Source organism: Sinocyclocheilus anshuiensis, unplaced genomic scaffold, assembly GCF_001515605.1.
Source record: "Sinocyclocheilus anshuiensis isolate Anshui unplaced genomic scaffold, SAMN03320099.WGS_v1.1 scaffold217, whole genome shotgun sequence".
Taxonomy (NCBI): Eukaryota; Metazoa; Chordata; class Actinopteri; order Cypriniformes; family Cyprinidae; genus Sinocyclocheilus; species Sinocyclocheilus anshuiensis.
In genome coordinates this window covers 542,266-555,350 of record NW_015536538.1, presented here as the reverse complement: position 1 = coordinate 555,350, position 13,085 = coordinate 542,266, and the positions used below count along the sequence as shown (strand labels likewise).

Genomic DNA, 13,085 nt, shown 5'->3' with positions numbered 1-13,085 from the left:
ACGTTGCATGGGCAAAAGAGAAGGTCTGCACACATCCAAAAACGTATTTTAAATGCAAAATTGATTTCCGTGCGCTCGAAAGACTTTTTTCTTTGCGAAACGAACATTTTCTCCACAAACTCAGATCGCGCGCGTGCAAAATGCACGTTTGTGCGCTCAAAATATGATCTTTCTCGCGCAGAATTGTGGCAGAAATGTAAGTCCATATTATGAATAAAGCAAAGGCCCATTCCTACAAATCTGACCATAGGAATGACAAAGACAAGTCTTGGTGTATTTTGGGAAATGTAGTTCCGTCAGTGCTCATAAAAGTAGTAAACATTAACCCGCCCATAAGATTCACAATAACATCCAGATAGATTTTATCATCTCTGATGACATTTATGCAGGTGTTTCGTTAGTAACTCCTGTATAACTGGCTTTTATTTTATCATTTACACAGTGGCCGTCAAACAGAAGACACAGGAAGAATGCGTATCCGCCCCTTTCTGAGTTCACGCACCCTCTCAACTACATTTCCCAGAATTCCCTGCCCGCTGTTCGCGCTATTGTCAGCGACAATGCATTATGGGAGTTGTAGTTTAAACAGGCAGTGCCACTGCCAGCTTGTTGCCTGACATCTGGAGGATCATTATACATGAGGATCTCTGCAGAGGGAAGTCCATCATAGACATGAAAATAGAGGCCAGGTAATCTTGCTTTTCTTACAATCTATACAAAAACACACGTCCACGTGGAATTTAGAGTGTGTATGACGATTAAATACGAAGGTAAAGCGGACTTGGCCGGTTGCGCAAGCGTTTTATAGCTGCGTTGGTGGTTTTCATGTGAAGCAGCGAAACGAACCGACTCTGTGGCTTTTTATAGATTCTCAACACTTATTTAGTTGCATTTCTGAAGTCTGGTATGGTAGTTAGGATGTGAATGTTATATATTGGACGATATATGCAGAAACAGCACAGTTTTCACATATTAAGACATGAAAAATAAACCGGCCTCTATTATGCCGCAATATTGAGGATGTCTCATTTTCTGGCGGGGATTCCACGTCCACTTTAACTCGGTATTAAACCATAAACACATGAATACATGCCGCAGATTCGATGTAATTTTGCAACATGGGCGCTGTTGAGTCATTGTCCAATCAGAGGCCAGATTAATGTGGCAAGGCTACAAAATAACATAAGACAACGTGGCGTTACATACACTATGACTATGTAACATACACAAGTCACATCTGTTTAACAATACTTGAACAAAATTACCATTTCAACTAATGTAGTAGATTTAGGATTGAATGGAGCTGTCAAAATCATGTGGCCAGCCGTATGCTGACACTCCATCAGTTTCTGTATACTGAAATGAAAGTATTATCTGCAGTTGTGTTCACTGCTCTTAACCCCAAAAACACCACAGGTAAACATTTTAACTAACAGATTTCACCATACTTCCCAGCTGATTAAACAGTACCATTTTTCACTATGTTTTTTTATTAATAAAATGTTGTATAAAAATAGGTAAATGATATATTATAAAAAACTAACTCTGTAAAAACGTTCAGGATAGGAATAAACCTGTAAAGACTGGTCTGTGTAAATGCTTCTGAAGTGGATAAATGAAATGTCATGGAAGCAAAATAGCCCAAAATCTCAAAATTGACCAGTGCAATGGTTTTGCTTGTAGTGTCTTGCCTGAAACCAAGACCCAGCAAACCTGTTGGTTTATTTGTAAATTTGTCATTTTTCTCTTCTAGGTGTGTTTGAGGTTTTGGAAACATGTCCAAGAAAAGGGGCAGGTGAGTAAAAACAATATAAATGTGCTGTATTAGAATGGCAATACCATGGTACTTTGATATATGATGACGTTGCAGGGATACCAGTATTTGTGTAACATGTAAATAGCATAGTAAATTAATTTTAGCAATATATACATTGATGTGCTTTGGATTACGATCACTTTTAGTCAGTGACTTAAAGGGATAGTGCACCCAAAATGAAAATTTGCTGAAAATGTATTCACCCTCAGATCATCTAAGATTCTTCTTCAAAATAGATTTGGAGAAATGTAGCATTGCATGCATCACTTGCTCACTAACAGATCCTCTGCAGTGAATGGGTGCCGTCAGAATGAGAGTCCAAACAGCTGATAAAAGCATCACAATAACCCACAAGTAATCCACACCACACCAGTCCACCAGTTAACATCCTGTGAAATTGTGTGGATTGCTTGTGGATTATTGTGATGGTTTTATCAGCTGTTTGGACTCTCATTCTGACGGCACCCATTCACTGCAGAGGATCCATTAGTGAGCAAGTGATGTAAAGCTAAATTTCTCCAATTCAGAAACAAACTCATCTACTTCTTAGAGGGCCTCCAAATGTTCATTTCTGGGTGAACCATTCCTTTGAATCATTGACTAATAAGTTTCAAGTATACGTCTTATTTGCTGTCAGTACATTGTATTATATACTACATTGTCTCCAGATATGTTTCTGTATCTGCCCACATTGGTCGACCACTAATATACACAATATAGTCCAAAATTGTCTATTTATGCACACGCTTAGATTATCAGCAGCTCCAGGCTGATAAGAATATTTTGGTAGCTGGCCGGATTATGCTGTGACATTTCCAGGAATGTGTTTTGAGCGTTAGAAATGTTGAGTGACAGACGCAGACCGGTAGCAATGAATGATTAAACTGAGCTCCGAACTCTTGTGCTCGGCTGAACTAAAGTCAGTTGTGAGAGGCTGGGAGTTTTATTGAAAGGTCAGCCACGTGGCTACTGTGTAAGTAAAGTTGGTAGTCATTCTTCATCTCATGTGAGTGAGTAGACAACGTTTTTCAACATATTTGTCAGTATTTATTTCTATTAGGCGCCTGTAGAGTCAATGTGATGTATTTCTTGATGATCGAAATAAGATAATCAAGAAAAATATAGGGTGGGAATTGTTTTGGAATTGGTTGGATTGTGAAAAGTGGCTGTTACAGATCAGAAGTGAGCCAGGTGGTTGAAAAATAAAAGGACTTTGTAAGGTCAGCAAGTTTGATGAAAGATTATGAAGATAAATGTGTTTTATTTAGGGTCAGTAAGATACCAAGGCTGCATTTATGTGATCAAAAATACAGTAAAAACAGTCATGTTGTGAAATATGATTATATTTTAAAAACCTGTTTACTATGTGAATATATTATAACATGTAATTTATTTCTGTGATCAACACTGAATTTTCAGCATCATTACTGCAGTCTTCAGTGTCACATGATCTTTCCGAAATAAGCCTTAAAGGGATAGTTCACCCAAGAATGAAAATTTGATGTTTATCTGCTTACCCCCAGGGCATCCAAGATGTAGGTGACTTTGTTTCTTCAGTAGAACACAAATGATGATTTTTAACTCCAGCCGTTGCAGTCTACCAGTCGTAAGGAGTTAAATATCATCAAATGTGTTCTACTGAAGAAACAAAGTCACCTACATCTTGGATGCCATGGGGGTAAGCAGATAAACATTAAATTTTCATTCTTGGGTGAACTATCCCTTTAATATGCTGATTTGCTACTCAAGAAATATTTATTGTAATTAACAATGTTGAAAGCAGTTGTGCGGATTCATTTTTTTGTGGAAATTGTGATGCATTTTGTTCAGGATTTTTTTTTTTTGGATGAATATAAAGTTCAAAAGGACAGCATTCATTTGAAATAGAAACCTTTTGTAACATAATAAATGACTTTATTGTCACTTTTGTTCAATTTAATACATCCTTGCTGAATGAAATGATGATATTAATATTTATAATGATAAATTTATCATCTTAAAATAATGAAGTTATAATTAATATATTAAGTTATATTTTATATTATGTAATTATTATGATTAGTAAACAGGTTCAACTTTTATTTCAATATCATGACTATGTTTGTTCCGACTGCTGATACAAATTTTTTTATATCGCTTTAGACTAATGCACAGTATTTGTATCTGTTACATAAACCATATGCATTTGGCATATGATTTAAGAGAGAATGCTGTGCAATATAAAATCGATAAAATCAAAGTCATAAGCTCTGAGTTGTAAAACAATCCTTGATTAGCACTTCACCAGACTTAATGCAGCCTATTACGTTCCTGTTTTCGTCTGCTCAGCAGGAAGCGCAGCAGCGGCGAGCTGAGCGACAGTCTCACCCCAGATCCCAACAACCTGCTGGGCCGACGGATCCAACACAGCTGGAGGGAGAAGGGCGCGCTGACCAAGTGGAAGGGCACTGTGCTGGACCGCCTCAGCGTCAACTCCTCACTGTTCATGGTCAAGTACGACGGCTTCGATTGCGTCTATGGCATCGAGCTCTTTAAGGACGAGAGAGTCTCTAACCTGCAAGTTCTCACCGAGAAAGTGGGTGAGTAGGTGGATCTGTTGTGATGCGAACAGGAAACAAGCCAGAGACAGGAAGTAGCACATGTGCAAAGATGGGTAGTAGTATTTATAGTGCATGAATTTAGTTTCTGATAATTAATCATGATACTAAAACATTGTGTGCTACTTTAGGTAAGAATATGTATGGCCAAAAATTATTCTATATCCCAGTAATGGCATGAAGTCAGTAGGGGTGCTCCGATCAGGATTTTTGAGGCCGATCACCGATCACAGAAAGCAGCATCTACCGATACCGATCTTTTTAATGCCGCCATTTTATCATTTATAACTATTTATAGTGATACTCCAATCAGGATTTTTAGACATTTATTCCGGGCCTGAATTTCATTTTTGAAAATGGGGGGAATTCCCCTCGTAGGTGGCTCTTGTGAGGGGGGAAGCAGCTTTCACACAGGAGTCCGCTACTGATCCGTGGCTACACAGTGCAGTAATACAATCTTTCACAGACATGTTTGAACACAATAAATATAAGCAACACATTATTCAATGCTTTTTACTTTTGCATTTACTTCTAGATTTATATATTAAGTTGCTCAAGCAAGTGGCAAAACATTTAAACTACTTTTCTTACGTTATCACAAACTTACCATTGACAGAAACAGTCAGCTCTACTGCCTTTCCTTTGCATTGATATCTTTATTACAAGCAATCCTGCGGTTCATAAAGAACTTAGTTTTCCTGCCTCCACGAATGCCATCTATTATTGCTTTGTTTATTTAAAAGTGCTCTCTCCCTTTAAACCTAGCCAAAAAGCCATATGTGTTGGCTGTGAAACACAGTAGACTTTAATAATATGCATTTATGGTGTAATTACTACATTTTCGTGTCAATCCATGTTCATATTTACTGCAAAAAAATGCGCTGTTACTTTAATTCAGTGCTTGCAGCCCAGCAATAGTGTGCAGTGTGCACGCTTTATTAATCTGTTAGCATGAGCGCTGAAAAAATACGCACCACATTCACACTGCAAATGGAGTAATGTGAACCTGGCATTATGTGTGTGTGCTGCGAGTGTGCATGAGCGCACGGTCTCCAGGAGAGCGCGCAAGCGCTGAATGGTTAAACACTGGCAAGAATTAAAAAGAAATGCAATTTATAAACTTTAGTGACGATGTGACACTGCCTCGACTGTGCAAGTTAGAGACCGCCGATCAATCATCCCAAAGCGATTATCGGCCGATAGTGATCGGTAGCCGATCAATCGGAGCACTACTAGAAGTCAGTTTTTAATACTTTTATTCAGCAAGGTTGCATTAAATTGTTCAGAATGACAATATAGACTTTTATAATGTTACAAAATATTTATTTTTCAAATAAATGCGAACAGCTGTTTTTAACACTGATAATAATTAGAAATGTTTCCTGAGCAGCATATCAGCATATTAGAATGATTTCTGAAGGATCATGTGACACTGAAGACTGGAGTAATGATGCTGAAAATTCAGCTGCACATCACAGGAATAAATTACATTTTGCTATATATTACATTATTAAACAGTTATTTTAAATTGTAATAATATTTTACAATATTACTGTTTTTACTGTATTTTTGGTCAAATAAATGCAGCCTTGGTGAACAGAAGAGACGTCTTTCAAACACATGAAAAAACTGTAGTGTAGTTATTTTTTGATGCTTGACACATTTCTTCTATCATACTCTGTACCATCGTGCCGCCCAACTCTGCTATCTTAAAGTGGATTATTTTTATTTTTTTGCATATCTGTTAATTTTGCTCATACTGCAGTGTTTTTTTACTTGTATGCACTATGCAGTGATGTGCACATCTGTTCCCTAGTGATCATAATACAGTTAGAATAGCCAGAAAATAAAATAAAAGAGACTGACTTGGAAGAGAAGACATTTGTTTTTGATGATCTTTGCAGTTGAAATGATGGAGTCAGATTATCACATGCATAGATTTACACTGTCACAGTGGAGTAGATATGAAAATGTTACACTGTCTGTTAAGTAAATACGGGTTTCATCAAGAAAGCTATGAATATGAAATATTGTTACCAGAATTCTAGTGCCTGTTTGTTTGGCACAGCTTTACTTCATTTAAAATGTCTTATCTTGTAAGCCTAATAAAGTATTTTGCGTGGTGAAAGAATAGTTGCTAGTTAGTAGTTAGTTAGAATAAATGTAATTATTTAATGAACGTACACTATTTTTGAAATGATTTGACTTTTATTCAACAAAGGGACAGAAACAATATTTATAATATTATAAAAGATTACTGTTTCAAATAAATGTTATTCTGTTTAACTTTCTATTCATTAAATAATCCTGAAAAATAAAACATATCATGCTTTCCACAAAAATATGAAGTAGCACAACTGTTTTCAACATTGATAATAATAAAAATGTGTTTCTAGAGCAGCAAATCAGCATATTAGAATGATTTCTGAAGGACAATGAAGACTGGAGTAATGATGCTGAAAATTCAGATTTGATCACAGGAATAAATTACATTTTAAAATGTATTTAAGTAGAAAACAGGTATTTTAAATTGTAATAATATTTCACAATATTACTGCTTTTTTGCGAAGTATTTTTGATCAAATGAATGCAGCCTTGGTGAGCAGAAGAGACTTGTTTCAAAAAAAAAAAAACCGTATGTAATATAATCAATAATCAGTGTCTATGAATCTGTAAACTATTGTTTATTTGCTTTTATTATTTTGATATATTATTTTAATACTATGTAAAACACACACACACACAGTAGTGTAGGGAACAGTACAGTAGTGTAGGTGACTTATATCGTTTTGCTGTTTTGGCTGTACATACATGTATAATATACATTCCAACCAGAGCTTTTTACCAGGTTAAAATCACTGTAAAACTCAGCCTCTCACCCTTGAATATGCACTTAGTCATTTTGCTGTGTTTCCAAACCCTTCGAAGTGAACAACAAGATCAAGGTTCCTCATGACGCAGAGGAGCTGGTGGGAAAAGCCGTGGAGCATCTGTTTGAGAAGGAGGACGGAGAGAAGAACGAGTGGAGGGGAATGGTCCTGTCCCGAGCACCCATCATGACCAACTGGTACTACATCACATATGAGAAGGACCCCGTGCTCTACATGTACCAGCTCTGGGACGACTACAAAGACGGAGACCTCCGGATTTTACCTGAAGCAGGTAAATAAGATGACGTTTTTAATAAAACCGTACTGGAAGGTTTCTGTCGTCTTTCACATCTCTCACAAGTTTAAATAAATTATACATTTCGAATGTAAAATTATAAATTTAAATGATGAATTTTGAAATTAATATTATAAATTAATTTTATAATAACATTTAAATTGCTGCTTTTATCAGGTGCTTTTAAATTGTTATTCTGTAGATTGTGATAAGGAATGAAATGATAAGGAATTAGAAAGAAAGAAAGAAAAAGAAAAATGAATAAAAACTATAGCCATATAAAAAAACAAAACTACTAAAAATTACAAAAGCACAACAAAATACCTAAAGCTTTACAATTCAAATGAAAAGGAAAAAATATAAAAATAAAATCTGATTCAAAATAATAATTAAGAACTATAATAGTATCTCAATAATACTAAAATAGCAGCAAATCAGCATATTACCATGATTTCTGAAGGATCATGTGACACTGAAGACTTGAGTAATGATGCTGAAAATTCAGCTTTGCATCACAGGAATAAATTACATTTTACAATATATTCAAAGAAAAAAAAAACAGTTTGAAATTGTAAAAATATTTCACAGTATTGCTGTTTTTACTGAATTTGTAATGAAATAAATGCAGCCTTGGTGAGCAGAAGAAAAAAAAACTTTAAATCTTACCGACCACAAACCGTTGAATTTTAGATTATGTATTAAATTATTGGTTTTGTTTGTAGTTATATAAATTAATAATATTAGTTGCATTAAAGGGATAGTTCACCCAAAAATGGAAATTACCCCATGATTTACTCACCCTCAAGCCATCCTAGGTGTCCTGGCTCTTCCAAGAAGACTTGAGTAATGATGCTGAAAATTCAGCTTTGCATCACAGGAATAAATTACATTTTACAATATATTCAAAGAAAAAAAAAACAGTTTGAAATTGTAAAAATATTTCACAGTATTGCTGTTTTTACTGAATTTGTAATGAAATAAATGCAGCCTTGGTGAGCAGAAGAAAAAAAAACCTTAAAGTCTTACCGACCACAAACCTTTGAATTTTAGATTATGTATTAAATTATTGGTTTTGTTTGTAGTTATATAAATTAATAATATTAGTTGCATTAAAGGGATAGTTCACCCAAAAATGGAAATTACCCCATGATTTACTAAATATTATAATGTTTAATACATTTATTATTTTCAATTTATAGAATAAATTGTTTTAAATCAGTCACTTTATTGTGAAGTAAAGTCATTCCACCGCTTTGTTTCCACAGAGAATAAACACCTGCTGCCTGCAGACAGGAAGCCCGGTGAGGAAACAGAGAGCCTTGTGGGTAAGCAGGTGGAGTATGTGACGGATAAAGGGGTGAAGAGAACAGGCCTCGTCATCTACCAAGTTCCCGCCAAGCCGTCCGTCTACTACATCAAATACGATGACGATTTCCACATCCACGTGTACGACCTGGTCAAGACCACCTAAAAAAACCACAGACGAAACAAAGAAACCCGAGACAAACCCACAGCGCTTCACCTCTTCATAGCTTAAGTATCATCGCCTCTCATTGTACAGTCTGCCATGCCTCGCCATGAAGGGCTGGCCGCGGAGGTGCTGTATGAAGCGTCCGTGTACAGGGTTTGTTATTCTGTGTTGATGTCACAGCTTAGGGAGACGATTTTTACAATTGTCATATCAATACAGTGTATTTATACGTGTGCGTTGGGCATCATTTGGTATGTTTATAATCCCATGGAATAGCTTCCATTCACCCTTAAACCATGGAGAAGGTTGCATTTTCGTATGTACGAATGTTCAAGGAGTTTTGAATTGTAAATAGTTCTGACCGCAGATTAAAAAAAAAACTCACGTCAGAGAGACATTTGATTACAAATCATACAGTGAGACTTTCTAACTGACCTATTTATTGGACTAATACGCTTCGTAACCCAGAATTGCTGTTAAAACCTTTGAGTTGGTATTATGTGACGCATATTGTGGCTTTTAGTTGCGTTTTCCCCCAAATCAGATCACATCTGGAGTGAAACAAATGAGCGCCATTGAAGAGGGTTGCCTGTTTTGTCCTCTATGAAATAATTCATGCTTTATTATTTTTGTCGTTAAACAGCAGAAGAGCACTTGTAACTGAACACCAAACCAACCAAACTACAGCTGCGATTTTGAATGTCAAAATAGCAAAAATGAAAACAGTCTCCTGTTGTTTGTAAAGATTATTGCAAACTTATTGCAAAAATAAGAGTTTATGTAGCCCAGTTGATTTGAAATTGAGTAGGCCTTGGTTTAGAAAACACAAATCCAATCCAGCAGGCTGGATAGACCTGTTAGTCCTCTACAAACATCATAACATCTGCCTTACTGTGAAATAATTTGGTCTTAAATGATTTGTTTTGATTCAGTTCACTATATTCATGCTCATGTTTTTGTCCCAGCCGATCTGAGCAGAGCTTCATGATTTCATGAGTTGTAATGAGGAGTGATTTTTGTTGACTTCATGTGTCGGATCGACTCACGGCGCTTTATAGTGATAAAACAGCAGAACTTGAAATGTCTTTTGTGACTCTTTTTCCTCCTCTTGCTTTTTGCATCACTTCACGTTTTGTTGTAAATGATGCACAGGAGCGTGATTATTGCCCACCTGTTCATGTAGCTGATTAGACCTTTTTTTGCTTGTAGCATTTGCACTTTATTCTTTCAATGTCGTCTGTAGCTCCAAAGTGTCCCATAGGAAGTCAACGATTAAAAAACACAGTCCGAAAATAATTGTTAATTTCAGCTACAAAAAAAAGTGTCTTACCTGATTGGCATCACTAAAACAAAATATACAGCAAGCAATTTGAACTGAACTGAAATTGCGCAACTTGTATATGATATTATTAGTATATTGTATTAACCCAATCCCATATATATATATAAATATATATTGCAAATTAATTTGATCGATTTTGAATTTGAACTTACAATTGACTTGTATATGAATGGATTTGGTTATGTAAATGTAATGCATACAAATGGGGATTTCATATGTAAATGTTGGACATTCAGCTCTGCTCTCTGATTGGGTGCCTGCTGTGGTTTGCATGTGTTTTTCCCGGACAGACTGACAGTTTTTGAAGTCCTTCAGTACATTAGCACTTCACATAGATTCATCAGTTGTTTATTGTGTAGTTAGATATTCAGTATGCCATTATCAAAAACACATTGCGCGTTTAATTTATTTTTTTGGAAAAGATGTTTGTTTCTCCTGACATAGTAAATCTTTTGGGCAACCCAATTTGGGGTTACAGGAAAGTATTGTTCAGTGAAACGCACATTTCTGTAAATGAATTGTTCTACTTTCAGCTGTTCATATGGATTGAGTTTCCGGTCCGTTTGCCATCACATCAGGTGGATCGTTCTCTGTATATTCTCCGTTGTGCTTTAAAAACACTTGTACTATAATTCTGCTTTCCCTGTAGACAGAGGGTTTGATGATTTTGACATGTTCAAGGTTTTATGACCCTCAGCAGGCTTCTGCGGTTTTTCTTTCTCCTAACTGTGAACGAGTAATTCTCTCTGGCTTCTTTGTAAATGTGTTTTATCGTGTGGTCTGCGAGCTTCTGCCGGTTCCTCTGGTTCTTCTATTTAATCTGTTCTTTTGCTGCTTTTTACCAAAGTTACGTTTCAGTAGGTGACATTGAGGAGTGTCAAACTATTTATCCTGTCTGTTTGTGTAATGATGTTATCGTAAATAATTAAAGAGATATTTTTTGCACTGAAAATGTTGTCATGGTAATGTTTTTTTCTAATTATTGAGTTTCTTATATTCCTAGACACATATGATACACATAATGTAAAAACATTGTTAAATGTCAGTATATGCCTTTTATAGGAATGGTAAACACAATTTTTTAAATATTTAAAAATATATATTTTTAATGATTCGCTAAAGCAACTCAACTCTGAGCAACTGTTTGCAGTTTTGTGTATTTTTGCGACTTTGGAGCTCTTTACTGTGGGAGCTGTTTCTGCCACAATATAAATAAATAAATAAAATAGATAATCGAGACTTTTATCTCACAATTCTGTTTTTTTTTTTTTTTCACAGTTCTGAGAAAAAAGTCAGAATTGTGAGATATAAAGTAAAATTTGTAAGATTAAAGTCCGCAATTACCTTTTTAATTTTTTGTTTATTTTGTGAAGGAAATAAAAAAATAAAAATTGCCAGATATAAACAGAATTCTGAGAAATAAAATCAGAATTGCAAGATGAAATGTCAACAAGGAATTGGAAAAAAAAAAAGAAAAAAAGTTGCAGTTAAAGGATGATGATACACAGGACAACTTTTTGAGCAATGTTGCTGTCAATGGGCCACTAGGTGAGACAGGGCCCAAGACTGATCTAAAATATCCAGATAGAAATTTGTTACCCATTCTCAATCGAAAAGTGCCCAAGCAACATTGCTTATAAAAAGTTGCTCTGCAAAATTGCTCAAAAAGTTGCCCCGTGTATGATCAGCCTAACTTTTGTCCTCAGAATTGTCTGAAAGTCCAAATTGTGATATAAAAAGTCAAACTTAAAGGGGTCATATGATGCGATTTCAATTTTTCCTTTCTCGATTTAAAACTATTAATGTTTTCAGCACATCTTATGTTCTCTGGAAGGTTGTTCCAGAGGCGAGGAGCATAATGGCTAAAAGCAGCATCACCAAATTTTTTAGTTCTGCTATGAGGTACAGTTAGAAGAAAATAATCAGAGGATCTAAGAGTCCTTCTAGGTTCATATACTGTAAGCATTTTTGAAAGATAGTCTGGAGCAAGTCTATGCCTTATAAACTAATAAAAGATTTTTAAAATCAATAAGAAACCTAACAGGTAACCAGTGTAATGACTTTAATACTGGTGTAATATGATCTCTCTTTTTGGTTTTGTCAATATTTGAGCAGCAGTATTTTGGATTAATTGTAACTGGTTAATCGTATTCTTTGGTAGACCAGAAAGAAGGGCATTACAATAGTCAAGTCTGCTAGTTATAAATGGATGCATTAATTTTTCTGTGTTGCTCAGAGAAAGAAATGGTCTTACTTTAGCAATGTTCTTCAGATGATAAAATGCTGTTTTAGTAATATTACATGAGCTTTAAAGTTAAAATCAGAATCAAAGACAACTCCTAAGTTTAAAGCCCCCCCCCCGTCTGTGACCTTGTTAACCTGCGCTGGTCAGGGGGTGTAATTTTAACAGGTGTAGCAGTTAAGGCTGTGAAAATTATACTACCCCATGTAAACCCGGCCTGTTGTAGCTACAATCAAATGCTTTTTTGCACACATCCTCCATGACATAATGTGATAATAAAATTAATTTGGTGAGTCTGTGACCTTGTTAACCTGCGCTGGTCAGGGGGGTGTAATTTTAATAGGTGTAAGGGTGTGAAAATTATACCCCCCCAATTAAACCTGTCCTGTTGAAACTACAATCAAAAGCTTTCAAGCACACATCCTCCATGACATGAAGTGATAAAATAAATT

At 35.5% G+C, this 13,085-nt stretch overlaps 1 protein-coding gene across 2 annotated transcripts; it reads left to right on the top strand.

The window, feature by feature from the left end:
• Positions 1-592: 592 nt before the first annotated feature.
• LOC107696078 (spindlin-W) lies at positions 593-11,343 on the top strand. 2 transcript variants are annotated; one of them, XM_016496260.1, is made up of 5 exons: positions 593-689; positions 1,754-1,795; positions 4,148-4,395; positions 7,342-7,575; positions 8,844-11,343. In XM_016496260.1, the coding sequence occupies exons 2-5, from the start codon at positions 1,776-1,778 to the stop codon at positions 9,047-9,049; spliced, it is 708 nt and encodes a 235-aa protein (XP_016351746.1). In that variant the 5' UTR covers positions 593-689; positions 1,754-1,775; the 3' UTR covers positions 9,050-11,343. The 2 variants fall into 2 exon arrangements, with proteins under 2 accessions (XP_016351746.1, XP_016351741.1); XM_016496255.1 differs by having other exon boundaries at positions 4,145-4,395.
• The last annotated feature ends 1,742 nt before the right edge of the window (positions 11,344-13,085 follow it).

Coding starts and splice junctions, on each gene's coding strand:
- LOC107696078 (XM_016496255.1), top strand. CDS start 1,776: ATGTCCAAGAAAAGGGGCAG. Junction 1,796..4,144: donor ATGTCCAAGAAAAGGGGCAG/GTGAGTAAAAAC, acceptor TCGTCTGCTCAG/CAGGAAGCGCAGCAGCGGCG. Junction 4,396..7,341: donor AGTTCTCACCGAGAAAGTGG/GTGAGTAGGTGG, acceptor AACCCTTCGAAG/TGAACAACAAGATCAAGGTT.